The following is a 20,000-nucleotide window of genomic DNA, read 5'->3' on the forward strand; positions in this document are numbered from 1 at the left end:
GAGTTTTGTTAAGTTGTAATTCATGAATGAGGCTACTGGAAACAAGGAACAATTGTGAAAATAATAAGACAAGGTACCATCAGTTTAATTCTAAGTAAGTAAAATTCACCAAAAAAGATTGCAGCCTATTTGCTACGGGTATGAAATATGTAATTAAAGTGTGCTTTTGGTGAATCATTAAAAAAAACAATTTGGTAACACTATACAGGGTAGTTTAGAAGGCTACATAACACCTACACTATATTGCCAAAAGTATTCACTCACCCATCCAAATAATTGAATTCAGGTGTTCCAATCACTTTCATGGCCACAGGTGTATAAACCCAAACACCTAGGCATGCAGACTGCTTCTACCAACATTTGTGAAAGAATGGGTCACTCTCAGGAGCTCCGTGAATTCCAGCATGGTACACTGATAGGATGCCACAAGTGCAACAAGTCCAGTCATGGAATTTCCATGCTGCTAAACATTCCACATTCCACAGTCAACTGTCAATGGATGCTGAGGCACATAGTGCACAGAGGGTACCAATTTTCTGCAGAGTCAATTGCTACAGACCTCCAAACTTCAAGTGGCCTTCATTAGCTCAACAACAGTGTGTAAAGAGCTTCACAGAATGGGTTTCTATGGCCGAGCAACTGCATCCAAGCCTTACATCACCAAGCGCAATGCAAAATGTCAGATGCCGTGGTGTAAAGCACGCCGCCACTGTACTCTAGAGCAGTGGAGACGTGTTCTCTGGAGTGACACTTCTCCGTCTGGCAATCTGATGGACGAGTCTGGGTTTGGCGGTTGCCGGGAGAACGGTACTTGTCTGACTGCATTGTGCCAAGTGGAGGATTATGGTGTGGGGTTGTTTTTCAGGAATTGGGCTTGGCCCCTTAGTTCCAGTGAAAGGAACTGTTAATGTTTCAGAATACCAAGAAGGTTTGGACAATTTCATACTCCCAACTTTGTGGGAACAGTTTGGGAATAGCCCCTTCCTGTTCCAACATGACTGCGCACCAGTGCACAAAGCGAGGTCCATAAAGACATGGATGAGCAAATTTGGTGTAGAAGAACTTGACTGGGAGGCACAGAGTCCTGACCACAACCCAACAGAACACATTTGGGATGAATTAGAGCAGAGACTTATGTCAGTCAAGTTCACATGTGTGTGAAGGCAGACAAGCGAATACTTTTGGCAATATATAAGACCTTCGTGACAACTGAAACATGCATAACCATTTATCAATGATTATTCCAACAAGCATAAAAGATCAAAGAAGTTGCTTTGATATCAAATTGACATGACAACGTTTATGTGACATATTTTAGGTGACATTAGGATGTGTCATGACACTTTGTGGGGTGAAATGACATAACACCTTATCACAACTCACATTTTTTGGGGGGGTGTATGTCAGGGTCACATAATGCTAATGTGATATACCTTGCCAGGTAGACTGTTGGTATGTAACAAATGTAAGGACTTCAAAAAGATGCTCAGAAGTATCTCTGTAGTATCTCCAGTACTGGCATAAAAATGATCAAAAAATACTGCTGTGTAACTGATATTTTAGTTTTTTACACTGACAGTTTTTACCCTCACTCATAAAAAGTCATATTCAGAAATGCTCTGGGAATGAAGAATATGTTGGCACAACATAAGATATGGGAATAATTGCTCCCACACAGAAAATGGGTTTTGTCAATCACTGTGTAATTTTCTTCAACTTAAAATATTACATCTGCTGAATAAGGGTGAATAAGGGTGTGCATACAAGTTTTCAAGTTGAGCAAGAACAAAAAAAATTCCATATTCTGATGAATATACTGAGGATGCACACAATATACTGAGTATACACACATCGAGAAACAACATTCTGGATTTTAACAAGCTATGGGCACTTGGCAATGTTTCACTGGACCTTGGAAGTCTCTTATGAGTTAGTTAGCTAAAAATAGCTAAAAAAGAACATTTTACCAGTCACTCATTAGTAATAAATAATTTTAAACATTTCTAAATTACCACTTGATAACACAGAAGAAATGTAAATTAAACTGCTATTCCCATCACGTACATATGTTGGTGTAGCTCAGTGGTTAAGGTATTTATATAGCAACCAGAAGGTTGTCAGTTCAGTCCCTCCCACCAGGTCTCCCATTTGCTCAACATGTATTCAGTCATAACTCTATGTACCTTTGTGTAAAGTGTTTCAGGTAAATGTTAGCATTTAGCTTACTAATTGATAGGATTAGCTAGCGCAATGTTAGTCTAGCTGCCTTTGTTCAGTCCACTTCTGATCTAGTTAATGTAATAGTGCTGAATAAGCAATAAACTACTTGAAAATATGTAGCCATTAGAACACAGGCACACAAATATCAGGACAAACACCAAACTGATATGACTGCATGGACAGTTCTTAAAGATATTTTCAGCAACTTTCAAATAAAGCCTGGTTAACCAGAAGCTGTAGCATTGGAAACAAGCAACATTAGCTTGATTGCAACATCACAGTAAAATAAGAAATATGCTACAGTGTTACTGTAACCATTACCATTTTAGCTTTTCTTTTTCCTGTCAAACGGGCAGTGGTAGCTCAGGGGTTAAGGTACTTGACTTGTAATTGGAATGTTGCTGGTTCATTCCCCACTCTTGTCCCTGAGCAAGACCCTTAACCCTCAATTGCTTGTGTTATACTCATAATTGTAAGTTGTTTTGGATAAGTGTCAGGTAAATGAATGTAGGTATAAATGAATCATGCAGGAGTAAGTAGCTACCTGTCAAGCAGAAATGTGGCTAAGTCAGCATTGGTTTTGAATCATTTCAGGTCCCATAACACTTTCCCCCTCTGAAAAGCCAGACCTGTGTTTATCTTTGTTTACTTGTCTTGTCTTGTAAACTAGTTACACAGTGTAAAATACACTGCCTGGCCAAAAAAAAGTCACACACTCTAATATTTCTACTTCTGCAATGTCACATTTATTTCTGTCCAGAGTTGCATTAATTTTATCCCCAAGATCTTGCATTGATGATGGGAGATTTGGACCACTGTGCAAAGTCTTCTCCAACAAATCCCAAAGATTCTCAATGAGGTTCAGGTCTGGACTCTGTGGTTGCCAATCCATGTGTGAAAATGATGTCTCATGCTCCCTGAACCACTCCTTCACAATTTGAGCCCAATGAACCCTGGCATTGTCATCTTGAAATATGCCCGTGCAATCAGGGAAGAAAAAATCCATTGATGGAATAACCTGGTCGTTCAGTATATTCAGGTAGTTCGCTGAACCCCTTTCTTTGGGCACATAATGTTGCTGAACCTAGAACTGACCAACTGCAGCAACCCTAGATCATAGTACTGTCCCCACAGGCTTGTACGGTAGGCACTAGGCATGATGGGTGCATCACTTCAGGTGCCTCTGTTCTTACCCTGGTGCACCCATCACTCTGGAACAGGGTAAATCTAGACTCATCAGACTACAGGGTCCAATCTTTATGCTCCCTAGCAAATTGCAGCTGTTTTTGCTGGTTAGCCTCACTGACAAGTGGTTTTCTTAAGGCTACACAGCTGTTTAGTCCAAATCCCTTGAGTTCCCTTTGCATTGTGCAAGTGGAAATGCTTTTACTTTCACTATTAAACATATCCGTCCCTGAGTTCCACTGTTATTTTTCTACGATTTGATTTCACCACACATTTAAGTGATCGCCGATCACGATCATTCAAGCTCTTTTTCCGACCACATTCCTTCCTGGAAGATGATGTTTCCCCACTGTCCTTCCACTTTTTAATAATGCGTTGGACAGTTTTTAATCCAATTTTTGTAATTTCAGCAGTCTCCTTAGATGTTTTCTCCACTTGATGCATGCCAATAATTTCGACATGGTCCATGCAAAAACACACAGGCAGAAGCATCTGCAAACTGGACACTGGGGGTTATTTGAGGAATGTATTTGAGAAGCAGAAACCTAGAAGCAAAAAGAGACAATGGATATTGCAGGCAATGATGGTTGCAGCCAATAAATAAGTTACAGACAAAAAATAATTACAGGCCTTAAAGCCAATAGGAACAACAACCTTCCATCTACTCTCACAGCTAGTATTACTGAAGTTCAAACTTAATTTTTTTTTTCAAGTCAAGAAACAAGTGAAATGTTACACTACTTTCTGGTACAATAATACAATAATAAACTTTCAAAGAACTGAAAATGGCTGACTTGGAATAAACATATTTTTCCATTTCTCCAATCTCTTTAGCATTACCACAGGCTATTCCTTCTAACCTAAAGAAACCTCCCTAAGTAATAGCTCTATCACACAGAGGTCCTATTAATATTTTTATTGCAATATAGACTAATTATACACACTACCTGTAAAACAAATCAGGTTGTCCAGGTGTTATCCTAATGAGTTACATTTATATTAAAAATAATAACAATAGTCATAAAACTAATCGTTGAACAACTACAACATCCTGCGCTTAGTTATATTACTAATGCATATCGTTATGACTTTTATATGAAAATTGCTTCCTATAACTTGGGTGTAATGAATGTTGTGGGTTCTTTTTTTCAGGTATGCGGATTTTGGTGACCCTGCTGTTGGATACATTGCCAATGCTGGGAAATGTTTTGCTGCTGTGTTTCTTTGTATTCTTTATCTTTGGAATTGTTGGCGTGCAGCTGTGGGCGGGGTTACTCCGGAACCGCTGTTTCCTGGATGATGACATAAGGATGTAAGTGATGGTGTTCCACACAGTTAACATCAATGACAATGCAGCAGACCACGCATAACCTCACACTTGAGCAGACACGTGATCATACCCAGCAGGTGTTTTATGTTTTCAGTGGGTTACCTCTAGGCATTATCTTATTTTGATTGTTCCATTACAATAGCTCAAGCCTGAGCATTCCGGTCAGTCAAGGTCTGTCCCAAAACTTCTGGGAGTCATTTGGAAACTTTATTTAGGGAAGAATGGCATGGAGATGCTCATTAGATTGAGTGACCTTTCCATACTGAAACCAAGTATATAAATTACATAGAACTGGCACAGCAGCAAACAATTATGCCACCAAAGCCAGGTAGAGCCACACTGGGAGAAATGAGCCTGTCTGCATTACTGAACCTCAGGCTGTGCACCAGAGGTGGCAAGTTGATATTCACCTAGCTGAAACTTGCAAAACACATGAGGTCAAGCTCAGCTGACATTCGTGCAGATGCCCTCTGTAGAGACACACTGAGACGTGTGTCCCTACAGTGCGAACACCTATGGCATTAATCTGCTCTCAGATGTATTCCATACAAGTCCATTGGTCTGAAGTGTGCTGTGCAGCTCTTTATTAACTATGGGTTTGTTTACTTGGTACCCACAAGGTACCAGTGTTTGGATGTGCATAAACCTGCCAAGGAGCTGCTGTCCTTGGGAGCTTTATGGCAACTGAATGTTCTGTGAAATGAAGGAGCTCTGCATAGACATACAGCAAGTAGCTCTGCTATAAGTGAGCACAGCTAGGGTGTTCACAAGCTTGTTGTGTATATGTTTATGAAAGTACACCAGTAGATGCCATTCATAAAAGCCAGTTCCTTTGACTGAAAGGGAGATCAGCACCCTAGCTTGACTGCCTCAGTAGATTGACCCAAATAGTCTACATACCGAATCTGGTGTTCTGTTATTCACCTTACCTACAGAAATAAGGCGATTAGACCAATGTTCCTTTGACCAGCAGCTGTCAGTGTGACCTTCAAATGATGCATCACATGTAAGGTCAATATTCAGCTTGAATGCCTTAGTACTGCACATCTGGATACCTATTAACAGGAAAAGGAAGCAAGCTCACTGGAAGGGATTAACAAGCATGAAAGAGGCAGTTGAAGCTGTCTGTATGAGGTGCTCATACACCAAACCGCTGTCATTTGATGCTATTTGGCTATTTGCCAGAAGATGGATTTTCCCCAGCCACTACACGTATTTCCAGCCCAGACCTGAGGAGTGTTTGAAACCTGAAATGTATCATAAGGCCCAGCCTGAAAAGGTTTGAATGGGAAACTCACATTCACCTTTTACTATTTTTTGCACCATACTGCTAGAGCAGGTTTGGCAGCTCCTCTCTTCAAGAGGCAAGCTAGTCTAGGCTGCTGTACCTTTGAATTTGGGCTGTGTGTCTGACCTTGGTCTGAGTTAATTATTTATTTACACTCACCGGCCACTTTATTAGGTACACTTCAACTGCTCATTAACACAAATATCTAATCTGCCAATGACATGGCAGCAAATGCATTTAGACAAGTAGACATGGTCAAGACGAGGATGAAGTTCAAACCAAGCTTAAGAATGGGGAAGAACAGTAACTCAAATAACCACTCATTACAACCGAGGTATGCAGAACAGTATCTCTGAATACACAACACCTCAAACCTTGAAACAGATGGGCTACTGCAGCAGAGCATCACACCGGGTGCCACTCTTCTGCTAAGAACAAACAACTGAGGCTTCAAAGTTCACAGTTCACATGGGCTCACCAATATTGGACAACAAAAGATCAGAAAACCATAGCCGGGTCTGCTGAGTCTTGATTTCTGCCATGAGATTTGGATGGTAGAGTCAGAATTTGCCACAAACAATATGATCCATCTTGCCTTGTATCAGCAGTTCAGGCTGGTGGTGGTGGTATAATGGTGTGAGGGATATTTTCTTGGCACACTTTCAGCCATTTAATACCAATTGAGCATAATTTAAATGACACAGCCAACTTGAGTATTGTTGCTGACCATCCCTTTATAACTACAGTGTACTCTTCTAATGTGTACAGCCAGCAGGATGACGCATTATATTGCAAAGCTCAAACCATCTCAGACTGGTTTCTGGATCATGAAAATGAGTTCACTGTACTCAAATGTTAATCTAATAGAGCACCTTTGGGATGTGGTGGAATGGGAGCTTCGCTTCATGGATGTGCAGCCAACATATTTGTAGCCACTGTGTGATGCTATCATGTCAATATGGACCAAAATCTTTGAAGATTTTTTTCAGCACCTTGTTGAAACTATGCCATGAAGAATTAAGGCAGTTCTAAAGGGAAAAGGCAGTCCAACCTCGAACTAACAATGTGTACCTAATAAAGAGTCCAGTGAGTGTATACGTGAGCACAAACTAGCCTGCCAAAAAAGCTTGCATTATGTCAGGCATCAAAGGTTTGCAGAGTATCAGCAATAATGCTTTAAGAGCATTGCCGGTGAGTAGGTGGTTGGTTGTGGATGTTTTAATTTAAGAGCATTGCAGATGGGTAGCATTAGGCCAGAAAAGGTAACATGGAATGTAGAAGAAATAGACTGGTATGTTAGATGTTAGATGTTCTCACTGCAGTTTTTAAAGGGAAGAACTAGAAGACAATGATCTTCCAACTATGTTGGGTCAAGAAGCTCTTACTTATTCGTTATCAGCAAAGCTAGGATACAGGCTTAGATCATCCTGCTATATCCAGAACCCAATGAGAACTCAAGATGTACAAGCCTGTAACTAGAGCACAAGCAAGATAGCAAAGTAATTAAGGATGTTAGCAAGTATTTAAAACAAATAATGTGGAAATACACTTAGATGGATGGTGGACATGCGCAGAGAAGAGCAAGATTTATTGGGCAAATCCAGAGTCTTAGTCGTTTGAACAGTCCAGGGTCAGTAAGCCAACATGGAGAGCCAACACATGACAACAGAAAAGGGAAGCAGTTGTAACAGGCTAGGAATCACACAAATACTATGATAAATGAAGACTGGAACTAACTAGGAAATACAAACAAGGGCTATGATATTACACACGAAAGACTGGATTAACACATGGAGACTAGAAGTACAATGACCAGCAAAACACAGACAAAAAGGCAGGATTTACATACACAGGGTAATCAGGACTTAACTAGACACAGGTGCAGCTCATGAGGGGCAGAGAAAAAGAAACTAAGGAACGAAACAACAGCAAGGAAGTAAAGCAAAAAAAAGACACAAGACAAGGAAACCATGGATACAATGATGCTAGGAGGGTGACCAGTCATGTTTACATGCCTGACAGACAGAGTAACAAAGTGTGTTGGTCTGGACGCTTTGTGATTTTCAAAGCTGAGAAATTGGTCATTCTTAGCTGAATGGGTTTCATGATGCTTAATTTATATTTAACCAAATGATGCCAAAAGAAGCCACCTCTTCCCATATCACTGTGTGGGTGTTTCACATAAACAAGTGTGAGACAAAGAATTGAGGCTATAGAGCTTCTTCTTGAAGCACATATCAGTGCCTTTAATGGTCAACCATTTTGCTCAGGGAGATTCCATGCCATTGTCTTTCATATTCTCATAAGAGGTTTTGTTACATCACCCTCCTGCTTATTTTCTCTCAGCGCTTATCCTCTCTGAAGCTGTCTCTAATTGCATCTGCCTCAGTCAGGGGACTATTGAAGAACAAAGTGCTGGATTACTCTGAAAGTAAAATTGAAACTGACACATCATAACAGTTAAATTACTAGGCAGCTAAAACACATTGGATAATATTAATCTCTAATAATAATCTCGCTTTTCTTCTCTTTCTCTTTTTTCCCCATCTAGGATGTATAATCTCTCTCAGCCTTTGAGCACTTATTATAGGCCTGAAGAATCTGATGACATCCCCTTTATCTGTTCAACAAATCGTGAGAATGGAATGCTGCGTTGCTCTGACGTTCCACCCCGCAGAGAGGGAGGAGCCTACTGTCAGCTAAGTGCGGATAATATCACAAATCGGACCCCTCGAGAGACCGGCCGTAATGGGTGTGTCAACTGGAATGTGTATTATAACAGCTGCAGAGCTAGCGAACACAATCCACACAATGGAGCCATCAACTTTGACAACATAGGATATGCTTGGATTGCCATCTTCCAGGTGTGTCCGATGCTGAAGTCTTTTCATAACCACAGCTGTCTGGATATTTCTGTGTGGGAAATCAATCCCAACCCGGCTGTGGCACTGAGATGTGTAAAAACTCCAGCAAGACTGTTGTGCATGATATGCTCATAGCAGTGCAATACCCATTACCTTTTCACTAACATGTGAGTGCCATTGCTTGAGAGTTGAGAATGGTTTACTGGCCAAGTAATATCTGCTCATCAGTAGTCTTGTGGTCAGAAACCTACAAGTGATGAAGTAGGTAAACAGTGATATGGCAACAGATATTTTTGTTGCATTGTCTGTTAATTATTATTGTAGTTTTGGTCATTGCAATACGCAAACGAGCCCAATGCTATATTGCTGTCAGTAATATACATGTGCGGGAATTTTATAGCCCCTTTTTTCAACATGTGTGTATGTTAGAAGAACCAGAAAAAGGAGCTGGGCATGTTTTTAGGTGAAGCAGTGAAAAGAAGAGCCATAAGAACCACAACATGAACCCCTTTTCATAACAACATATGTATAAAATATTTGCCCCATGCTGTTTGTGGCTCTTCAACGCTAAGAAACATTTAGTGTTATTTTAGACAAATTAAGTGAGCAGGCTCAAAGCTATGACTAAATCGATTTACTCCAGTAAGTAATGCCCTTGTCCCAGGAAATCAAGTATTTATCATGTTTCCAACTAATCAGATTGGTTGCAGCAAAGTTATATATCACGTTTGAGTAATCTGGTTGCTAAGGTGAAAGCAATTTATCATGCTCTGAGTAACCTGATCGGCCAGTTTTGTTCAACTGAGCTAAAGCAGCCTCAGATAACCTTTATTCTTGTCCAGTGCTCTAAACATCAAGAAACAAGTTTCCACCCTGATATTCAGATATATATGTCACGAAGTAATTGAAAGGGAGTAAATTCTCAAGTAAATATTTTAAATATTATTAATAATTTAAAAAGTAAGCAATTGCTATTTAAATATTCATATATGGTACTTAATATTGCAACGTAAATATGCATTATTAAAATAGATTTAAAATAAATGTATTAATATAATTTAAGTAAATTTAAAAAGGCATAAAAAGTAGTGTGAAGACTTTTCCATTTATTTTATTTATTCATTTATAATTTATCTGTCTATCTATTACTCAAATGTCAAAAACAACTTGAGTAAACATTGACTCCCTACTTTCTCCTCTTTGTGTTGTGTTTAGGTCATCACCCTGGAGGGATGGGTAGATATCATGTACTATGTCATGGATGCGCATTCCTTTTACAACTTCATTTATTTCATCTTCCTCATCATTGTAAGTATGTACAATGTGCTCATAAAATTGTTATTGATTTCTAAGCGCAAAAAAAAAATTGATCTTCCACACCTACAAATGTGGAACTGCCATATCTAGCAGGGCTTGTTTGGTATTGGAACAACATTTGCTTTTGACACGCAGATGTTACGTACACATGTCCATGTATCCATACAGGATCATACAAACACATGCACACTTCTTATCCCAAGTTTAACAAAGTTTGCATGATTTAAAAATCAAAGCATTCGGTTCTGAGCTCAGATGTCTTTCTGTATGTGTATTCGCTTGTGTGTAACTGTGTGCAGTTGTGTGTTTCATTTGCTTTTCTAGTTTAGATAAAACATGGGCGAACAATCTGGAGGATTAAAAGATTCCAATTTTACTTTCTTTCTTAAAAGTAATAACAGTAAATACAGGGGTGCTCTTTAAAAACACCACCACAGTCTGTTGTCAAACTGGAACTATTATGTAAGACTGAATGGGAGAACCCATCTTCAAGTTGTTACTGCACAGAACAAAAACAAAATAAGCAATAAAACAAAACAAAAAAAATGTGAAGGATTGAATTATCAATAAGAAAATGATGACTTAGGAACAAATGGTGATTAGTGTCTGACCCACCAGTGGTTCATATCCTTGCTTTTGTTCTAGCCTAGCACACAGTAGGGTCCCTGTCCCAGATCTGACCCATAAAATGTAAAGTGGTTATGGTTCCGACCTGGCTCATATATGGCACACAATTATGGCTAGAGGTACCCACTTGAATGGTAAAATTGAACAAAACTTCAACCATAAGGTGAGGCAGCCAAATAGCATTCTGCCACGACTCAACCCTCAAAATCCACAGCCTTCTCTGCAGCTTTTCTGGATTTCCTCATGGCTGCCATCTTACATACTACGATACCTAATGGGAAGAGGGCTTTGCTGAGCAGAAAACCCTCTTCGCCCGCCACCCAATACGGCTTTACTCCACTACCATGTCCTGATACTTGGCTTTCTTCCATTCATAGGATTCCTCTACTTGGTCTCCCCAGGAAACTGTCAACCTAAGCATAACCACCTGCCTGGTCACTCTGAACAGCAGTACTAAGTCTGGCCTCAGCATGATCATGACGATCCCTCAGGGGATTTAAGCTGGGTCCCATGTCTACCCTTAGCTGCCAGTCTCTTGCTGTTCCTAGCAGGCCTGTTGGTGGTCCTGGTTGCCTCTGGGGCTCCTCTCCTACCTTGACAAACATGATAAACTCTTTAAAGTTCTTTTAACAATGCTGTTTTATTGTCATTGTCATGTATGACTTGAGGGAGACTATGACCTATGATTCAGGTAACTGACCGGTATGGAGCAGTAATTACTCATGTGATAAGACACTGATGTTGCACTTGAGATAAGATGTCTAGCATTGATATATCGATATATAATATATATATAGCATAGTTTTTGTCCCCAAAGTGCTTGACTGCTGTGTATGATAAATTGATTTGTTGAAATGTGACTGATATCTCATGAAACATTGCTGGGTAACAGTGTTTGCAAATGCAAGTTTTCAAGATTGTTAGTCTAAAATTTACAAGAAAGATACTAGCTAATAATAGTGAAAAAAATTATCCTGGGACAAAATTATCCTCCCTTATTATTTATATGATTACAAGTTTAATGGCAGTATCACTCTAGTAATGGCAGTATCACTCTAGTAACAGTATCACTCTTTACAGGCAATAAAAATGTTTATTTCTGTCATAACTGCTAAATACTTTGTATACCACTAACTTAGCAAGATACCTGATACTCAAGATACAGATGTTTATGTGGCATTCCACATGTGGAATTAATCAGTCAGTCAGTAAACTGTAATGCTGGAGGTTCGTGTGGGATGCGGGGACGAGTTGTGTGGAACATAAACATGCGTTTTATTGTACATATAACATTCACATCTCAACACACACACCAATTCAGTCAAACACCGACAACACAAATGCATAAACGACCTTTATACATATATGATAACAACACAACGAGGAGCAGGTGTGAGACACAGGGAGGGCGTGCCCACATTGACGAACAAACACACACACACACACACACACAAGGAGACGTTCGGGAGGGAGGGGCTGTACTGTGACAGATCCCCTCCCCAACGGTGTGACTCTCTGTGTCGGGAGACAAAGCAACTGGGACAGACAATGTGATGGGGATGGACACAGTGGCAGGGACAGGTACAAAATTAAAGGAATTGTGGTAAAGAGTCCAGAGAGTCCTGGCCTGTCCCCCACTTGTCGGCTGGGCTGCGGTCCCCCTCTAGGGAATCCCCTCTAGGGAATCGCCCTTCGCCGATTTAGTGGGCGGTGACTTCTGCGCACCAGTTACAGGAGGCACACCAGTTGCTTTGCCTGTCTCTAGGGTGGGCACTGGTGTCACCTCCCCTTTGCCTCTATGAGGCTTAGGTACAGGTGCACAAGTTCCAGGGCTGTATGCCCAAGTGGAAGGAGTTTCCTTCCCGAATGCAGTCGCCTCTCTTTGTCCCGTACGGGATGGTTTGCTTGCTCCCGAGTGGCACCTCCTAGGCGACGCCTCGGGAGGTATCTTAAGTGCCGGAGGCTCGTCACTCTTGGAGTCTGCAAACTCTACGTCACTGATGTTGGGAGGATCCCCATAGAGGACTTCCTCCACCTTCATAGATGGATCCTCCCCATAGTCAAACCCCAAGTCCGACCGCAGACTAACGTCGCTGCACTCCCTGTTATCTCCATAATGTAAGGGTCGTAGGACCCAGCGGAGTCCACTTCCGTATGCCGATCCTCATAGTCCGGCTGGGGTCTGTAGGACTGCAGAGTCCGACCCTGGACCACACCCAGTGCCCCCCCCAAAATCATCCAGTCGCCTCCTCCCCTGTGGTGGGAGTATGGAGTGAGGCCAGGATGACGGAGGGTCTCGCTGCGCGGGTTGTGGAAGGGCGTTTACCTCCTTTCTTCCCCTTCCTTTTCTTGCTCTCCTTTTCAGGCATCCTTTGTTGGTTTCTGTAACGCTGGAGGTTCAAGCAGGATGCGGGGATGAGTTGCATGGAACATAAACATGCATTTTATTGTACATATAACATTCACGTCTCAACACACACACTAATTGGGTCAAACACCGACAATACAAATGTATATGATAACAACACAACGAGGAGCAGGTGTGAGACACAAGGAAGGCGTGCCCACATTGACAAACACACACACACAGACACACACGAGGAGACGTTCAGGGGTGAGGGGCCGTACCGTGACATAAACTGTATAACAGATTAGCCGAGTAGGAGATTCATGGAAGTATGCTTTGAGAATTGAGGATAATGTACAAGTCTAACCTCTGAATTTATTATTTATCTATGTTAGTTTCTTTATGAAGGAACAAGTGCAGCTAAATCAGGTTAATTTTAAGGCCCATGCCTTGACTTAACCATGATTTGGAGGATTCACTGTGTTACACATCCTATTGAATAGCCCTTCTTTCTAACAAAATGTTTGTTTGATCTTGCTTCAGGTGGGCTCCTTTTTCATGATCAATCTGTGCCTGGTTGTCATAGCAACGCAGTTCTCGGAAACCAAGCAGCGCGAGAACCAGCTGATGCGGGAACAACGGGCCCGCTTCCGTAGCAATGACTCGACACTTGGTAGCTTGACCGAGCCCGGCTCCTGCTACGAAGAGTTGCTCAAGTACCTCATCCACCTCTGCCGCAAGCTCTGTCGTTTTCTCAGCAACACCTGTAGCAGGCTGTGCCCGTGGCGTCGGGGAAGGAGCTCCACCCCTAGCAACCTAGCTCCAGGGAGTGCAGTCAACAGTCCCTGGAGCAGCAAGGAGAAAGCTGACCATGCACGAGAACAGTTCTGCTACCATTGCCCCCAGCAGTGCGTTGGCAACGGGGCGGACACTGGCGCGCTGGAAATGAAGACCCTTCAGCTGGACTGCGAATGTCCCCCTCCCAAACCAGCTGCTCTCCTACCCCTCAGTGCGAGTGGCCTGCACACAAGCTACCCTACCATCCTGCCATACACGTTTCTCACGCGAGTGCGTGCAGCGAGACGCTCTGGTCATGCAGCTGGGGTCAGGGGCGCTACACAACACGGAAACTGGATACAGGGCGGGTACCAAGATGCCTACTACAGACCGAAGAATGGTGAGAGTACATACACAAGGATATTTGTATAAGAATATCCCAGGGAGTAACTACCGTGTACTGTAGTAAAAGATGTAAAAGATGCAGAGGTAGTCAAAATTGCAGTGAAGTTTCCAAAGAAACAGAATGTTTCAGACAAATATCCTTTATCAGATGTGCAAGCAAAGTTCTTCTGAAGCTTCAAGTGCTGAAAATACACTGCCACCTTGGAATCTTCACATATATGTACAAGCACGTAAATGCAAAAGAGGAACACAAACACACATAGTCAGGTTTTTCCAGGTAATGTTCTTGGTTCTTGTGCACAAGAACATTAGGGGGCAGGACACTCGAACATTAGGGGGCAGGGCACAAGAACATTAGGGGGCAGGGCACAAGAACATTAGGGGGCAGGGCACAAGAACATTAGGGGGCAGGGCACACTGGAAACACTGCAACCTTCAGCTGGTGGATGTTTTAAATGCTTCACTTGAGTGAGCTGGTGAGCATTAAGTGTGTTCCTACGTCTGCAAAGCCCAAGGTCCAATTTAATAATTCTGACAATGAAGACATCTGCACACTGTATACTTAATATGCTCTAATAATTCTAAATTGAATCCACATAAATGGGAACACAGACACACATCCTCAAACCCTCAGACAATCTCCATTCTTAATTTTTATTGCCACTTAATTGTGCAAGCTATATAAATTAAGACGTGATTTGCTGTATTAGTCTTTAAATTTGCTATTTAAGTTTCTGCCGCTGCCTTTGCCACTCTAACGTTTTTCAGTTTTTCACAGAACACGCTTCATGACATACGGATTAAACAAAATGAAATAAGATGGCCAATCTGACCACATGGTCTGTGCGTGTGGCCAGCGCGAGTAGTCATTTGCACAGGCCGGCGGATCCGGATGTGGAGAGTGGCACCAACCGTCTCACTTTGCCCCTGCACAGGTGCGGGCCTGGCCCCCCCGACGCAGGCCGAGCGCCCTGTGTGTCCCGTGTGTGGCCACGAGGGTGACAGCCCCATCGATGAGGGTGACCCAGACACCAGGCCGAGGGAGGGAGGGGCTAACAGCTGCATCAGTGTGTGCATCCACTGCAGTCGCACCATGCTGGGAAGGATCGTGGACAGCAAGTACTTCAACCGGGGGATAATGATTGCCATCCTCATCAACACACTCAGCATGGGAGTGGAGTACCATGAGCAGGTGGGACACACACACACACACACACACACACACACAATTTACATCACGCACACATATACCAGGCTGGTCCTACTAGACTAAGGAACCATTTTAAAAGACAATCCTTTCTTTTCCATTCCACTTCCATACCTGTTATTCTTGTTTCACCAGAGCAGTGATGCATTCACTGAATCAGTACACCGAATGCAAATTCCTAGCAGTTTGGCTGCACTGATCCTCTAATAGCAATGTGTGATCAAACTGCCCTTGCATCGAATTGAATGACTGTACTGAATAAATCAGATCAGTCGAACATTTCAGGGCCAGAAGAGAAGGGGAATTTTTTTCAGGCAAATGCCAATAGCTAAGTATAAACAATGCCATCGTTTAGCCTGGTTCATTTGCTCAGTTTTATTTGTGTAGTGACTTTTCCACAACACAGTTGTGGCTCTACACACATCTCCATCCAGACCCTTAATGAATGAGGCTCCAAGCCTCGCCTGATGAGCACGACGGTGTGATGGAGGAGTCTCAACAGCAACTCAGAAAGAAATCTCACCTTGGTGGCACAGAAGAGATCCGCACACGAACAGAATTCGGACGAGCGTGATTTAAAGCGACAGAAGCACATGGTTGCATACACAGGAAGCCCTGTGTAAAGAGTCAGTAACCAACCGTAAACACCGTAAAAGTAACCATATCAATTCTGAAGATGGGCTGTGTTGAGGATTGAAGAAGCACAGGTACATGGCAGCACAAGTGTTAGAGGAGGAAAATTATTGTGTTATGGAGACCAGTCTGCCATCAAAGCCATTTAAGCACAGGAGAATGTGTACATACACATATCAGCCTACAGAAGGAGGAGCCTCAGACCTCAGATCAGATCTATGCATAAACTTCAGAGTCCTTTGGAACGATATGCTGATCCCTCTTTCTACTGACATCACTGACATTTTGGTGAAAGTTTGGTTGACAAACTGAACAGAATGTAATTGAAAAATAAGTAGAACATAATAGATCATCTAAGTAGAATGTAATAGATTCATGGGCAAAGCAAATTGCCAGTTTGTGTGTGTGTGTGTGTGTGTGTGTGTGTGTGTGCATGCATACGTGTGTGTGTGTGTGTGTGTGTGTGCGCGCGCGCATGTGTGTGCATGCATGCATGAGTAAAATAATTGTGTGCCTGAGCATTGAGAGTGATTCATTTGAGGCAGACGGCTTTCACACCCTTGCCAGGGAAATGATTATTTACATTACAGTAGACACCCATAATAGTAGGTTCCGCCTGCACTTTTGTGCAATAGAGAATGAAGCAGAGAAAACACAAATGTGGCATCTACCGAAGTGTGTGTTTGTGTGTGTGTGTGTGTGTGTGTGTGTGTGTGTGTACGCAAGTGCATGCGCGTGTCTCCGATATCTAACTGTATTTAAACTAAGCTGTGCGAGTTAATATGTGTCAGTCCTTCACATGCATGACAATGGTCTTATGTTATTAATACGTGTCTAAACAAATATACTTAAGCACATTAGGGAACACACACACACACACACATACATGCGCACTGATATACACATGTTAGCAGAGCTTGGGGTAACAGTTTGCCATTTCATTTGCCATTTTGGCACGCCGCATGAGCTACGCACAGATCGTGGCTGTCATTTTGCGCATCCAAGCGAAAGAAATCCATAACGAGCAAGTGCAATTTGAAATGTGAATGAACAAGATCAGTCCTGAAATGTTTCTCTGTCTCTCTCTCTCTCTGCCTGTCTGTGTCTCTCTGTCTCTCTCTCTCTGCGTGTCTGTGTCTCTCTTTCTCTCTCGCTCTTCACCCTCTGTTTTCTCCCTCACTCCCTCTCTCATCCCCACACACCCCTCCACCTCTCGTTCCACAGCCAGCTGAGCTGACAGATGTGTTGGAGATCAGTAATATAGTCTTTACCAGCCTGTTTGCCCTGGAGATGCTCCTCAAACTCGTGGCCTGCGGTCTGATCGGCTACATCAGCAACCCCTACAACATTTTCGATTTGATCATTGTGATCATCAGGCACGGCTCCGAATCCGTTCCCGCTTCTTTCAATTTATTCTCAAAACACCTCTGAATAAATGGCGTCCTAGTCAACGCTGTTGTGGGTTTTTTCACCCAACAACCTTATTCATTAAAGCAGGGGGCTACCTTATTACTGCCGCACAGATATGCCTGCATGATATAACAATATTGTCAGATTCGTTGAGCCGCTATTCAGGTGGTGCATAATTGATGAAGTGTCAGTGAAACCACTGCGTTTTTCTTTTTTTTTTAATTAATTAATTTATTTATTTATTTGGATTTCCTGTTTTCATGTTACACTCTAAGTGCCACAAACAAAAACCACAAAATAATTAATTGCATTGTGTAATTACGGCCCTCTCACACTGTAGGCCTGTTATTCAGCTACTAACCTCAACGCATGTTATTCGGTAACCGCTCTGAACTCTCTATGAACTGTTTACGAACTGGTATGAAGGGAATGTAGTTAGAAGGATAAGGAAGGGAAGTCTTGGCCGCACTGGGGTAACGAGGCTGACATTACAACCCTCCCACCCCTCACCCACCCACCCACCCCACCCCTTCCTCATCCTCCCGGCAGCGTGTGGGAGATCATGGGGCAGGCAGACGGCGGCCTGTCGGTGCTCCGGACATTCCGGCTGCTCCGCGTGCTGAAGCTGGTGCGCTTCCTGCCGGCTCTGCGTAGGCAGCTAGTGGTGCTGATGAAGACCATGGACAACGTGGCAACCTTCTGCATGCTACTCATGCTCTTCATCTTCATCTTCAGGTTGGGTGGAGGGGGTGGGAGTGTGTGCATTTGTGGATCGGATGACTGCAAGTGCTAAAATGCTTATGTATGCATGTGTGTCTGTACATATGTATTGTTGTGTGTGTGTGTGTGTGTATTTATAAATGTAATGTAATTTTAATGTGTATGACAAATTCAACCACTATTCACATATAGTTAAACCAAAATGGTCCTTTGGTCATTCACACTGTGGAGTGTGGGGAGTGTCGCTTGTAGACTCAGGAACAGAACTGCAGATTTTATTATGAGTGCCAACCCATGTTCTGTTTTCTGTCTCCTCTCGGCCCCTCCCCCATCCCCCACACCCCCTCACTCCCCATGTCTCTCTCTCTCTCTCTTGACCGCTCCATCTCTCTCTCTCTTTCTCTCCTCTCTCTCTCTCTCTCTCTCTCTCTCTGCAGTATACTGGGGATGCATCTGTTTGGGTGCAAGTTCACTCTGCGCTCAGAGGGGGGGGACACCGTCTCTGACAGGAAGAATTTTGACTCACTCCTCTGGGCTATCGTCACAGTGTTCCAGGTCGGCATTCTCTCGCTATTCCCTGGCACTTGTCAGAATATATTCCCGCAGGCTTTCATGCAGGCTAGTGCAGTATTAAAAGTTAAAATAGCCTCAAACGCATTAAACAGGAAATGACAAAAAACATACACTGGAATTTGTGATCCTTGAAAGTGCTGAAACTGAAGTCAAACTCCAAAAGCACTAAGGATTTTTTGAAAATGCTCTTTCGGCTATCAGTCTCAAAGAAGATGTTCAATAATAGAGATGGCCAAAAGTGTGTGTGTGTGTGTGTGTGTGTGTGTGTGTGTGTGTGTGTGTGTGTGTGTGTGTGTGTGTGCATCTAATTGTGCTTCCAAAAGCTTCTACAGCTCTGTTCAGTCTAAGAATTGCTTACGTCATCAGGCATGGCCGGCATTATTACAGCAGGATTAGGTCATCGACCTTTGACCCTGCAATATTGGTAGCATGATGAGGTCAGTGGGAAGCTGGAGGCTCTTGTGTAAATGATGATATGGTTCCGTATTAACTCCAGGCTCTAAGGGATGCTATGGAGGTCAGGGATTCTCTAGCAGTGGAAATGCAGTTTAATTTCCCTAATCCAACTCAGTGGGTGGTGTGTGTGTGTGTGTGTGTGTGTGTGTGTGTGTGTGTGTGTGTGTACGCACACAGTATACAGTAGCAGAATATACAAGGTAAAGTGTACTTTCTGTTTCCTCTGTTCTAAATCAAGCTAGAGCAGAAGCGAGGGCAGGCAACCCTATGTAAAAATGGCCTCCCTCGGGGAGAATCCAGATGAAGGTGCGTTTTGACTCTGTAGTTGCATATTCAGTGAACCAAAGGTGGGAAACCATATCTAGGCTAAGGATGAGGTTGAATGTAAACAGACACTTTTTCTTCAAGCTCCTCCTGCTCTCGCTTCTATAAACAGTAATATTTCAACGTTGCACTCAGTCAAAGAAGCAGCAGCGTGCGTAAGTGTGTGTGTGTGTGTGTGTGCGTGTGTGTGTGTGTGTGTGTCTGGGCATGTGGGTGTTTGTGTGAATTGCTGGCATCAGCTGTTTTGAGTCAGGGCAACCATGTGGCTGTTGTACAACTCCAATTTTACAGTATCTTGGCAAGTGTTTTTCATATGG

The 20,000-nt window shown here is 42.7% G+C and overlaps 1 protein-coding gene across 1 annotated transcript in view; it reads left to right on the forward strand.

Moving 5' to 3' along the window:
• The window catches only part of cacna1hb (calcium channel, voltage-dependent, T type, alpha 1H subunit b), a 73,446-nt gene that overhangs the window by 32,867 nt on the left and 20,579 nt on the right, over positions 1–20,000 (forward strand). The window contains exons 5-12 of the mRNA XM_035535094.1: positions 4,558–4,717; positions 8,575–8,887; positions 10,103–10,195; positions 13,722–14,355; positions 15,296–15,552; positions 17,425–17,576; positions 18,160–18,345; positions 18,768–18,885. Coding sequence (XP_035390987.1) covers positions 4,558–4,717; positions 8,575–8,887; positions 10,103–10,195; positions 13,722–14,355; positions 15,296–15,552; positions 17,425–17,576; positions 18,160–18,345; positions 18,768–18,885 — 1,913 coding nt within the window. The remainder of the gene's footprint in view (positions 1–4,557; positions 4,718–8,574; positions 8,888–10,102; positions 10,196–13,721; positions 14,356–15,295; positions 15,553–17,424; positions 17,577–18,159; positions 18,346–18,767; positions 18,886–20,000) is intronic.

The sequence above is a fragment of the Electrophorus electricus genome, chromosome 16 (genome assembly GCF_013358815.1).
Source record: "Electrophorus electricus isolate fEleEle1 chromosome 16, fEleEle1.pri, whole genome shotgun sequence".
Taxonomy (NCBI): Eukaryota; Metazoa; Chordata; class Actinopteri; order Gymnotiformes; family Gymnotidae; genus Electrophorus; species Electrophorus electricus.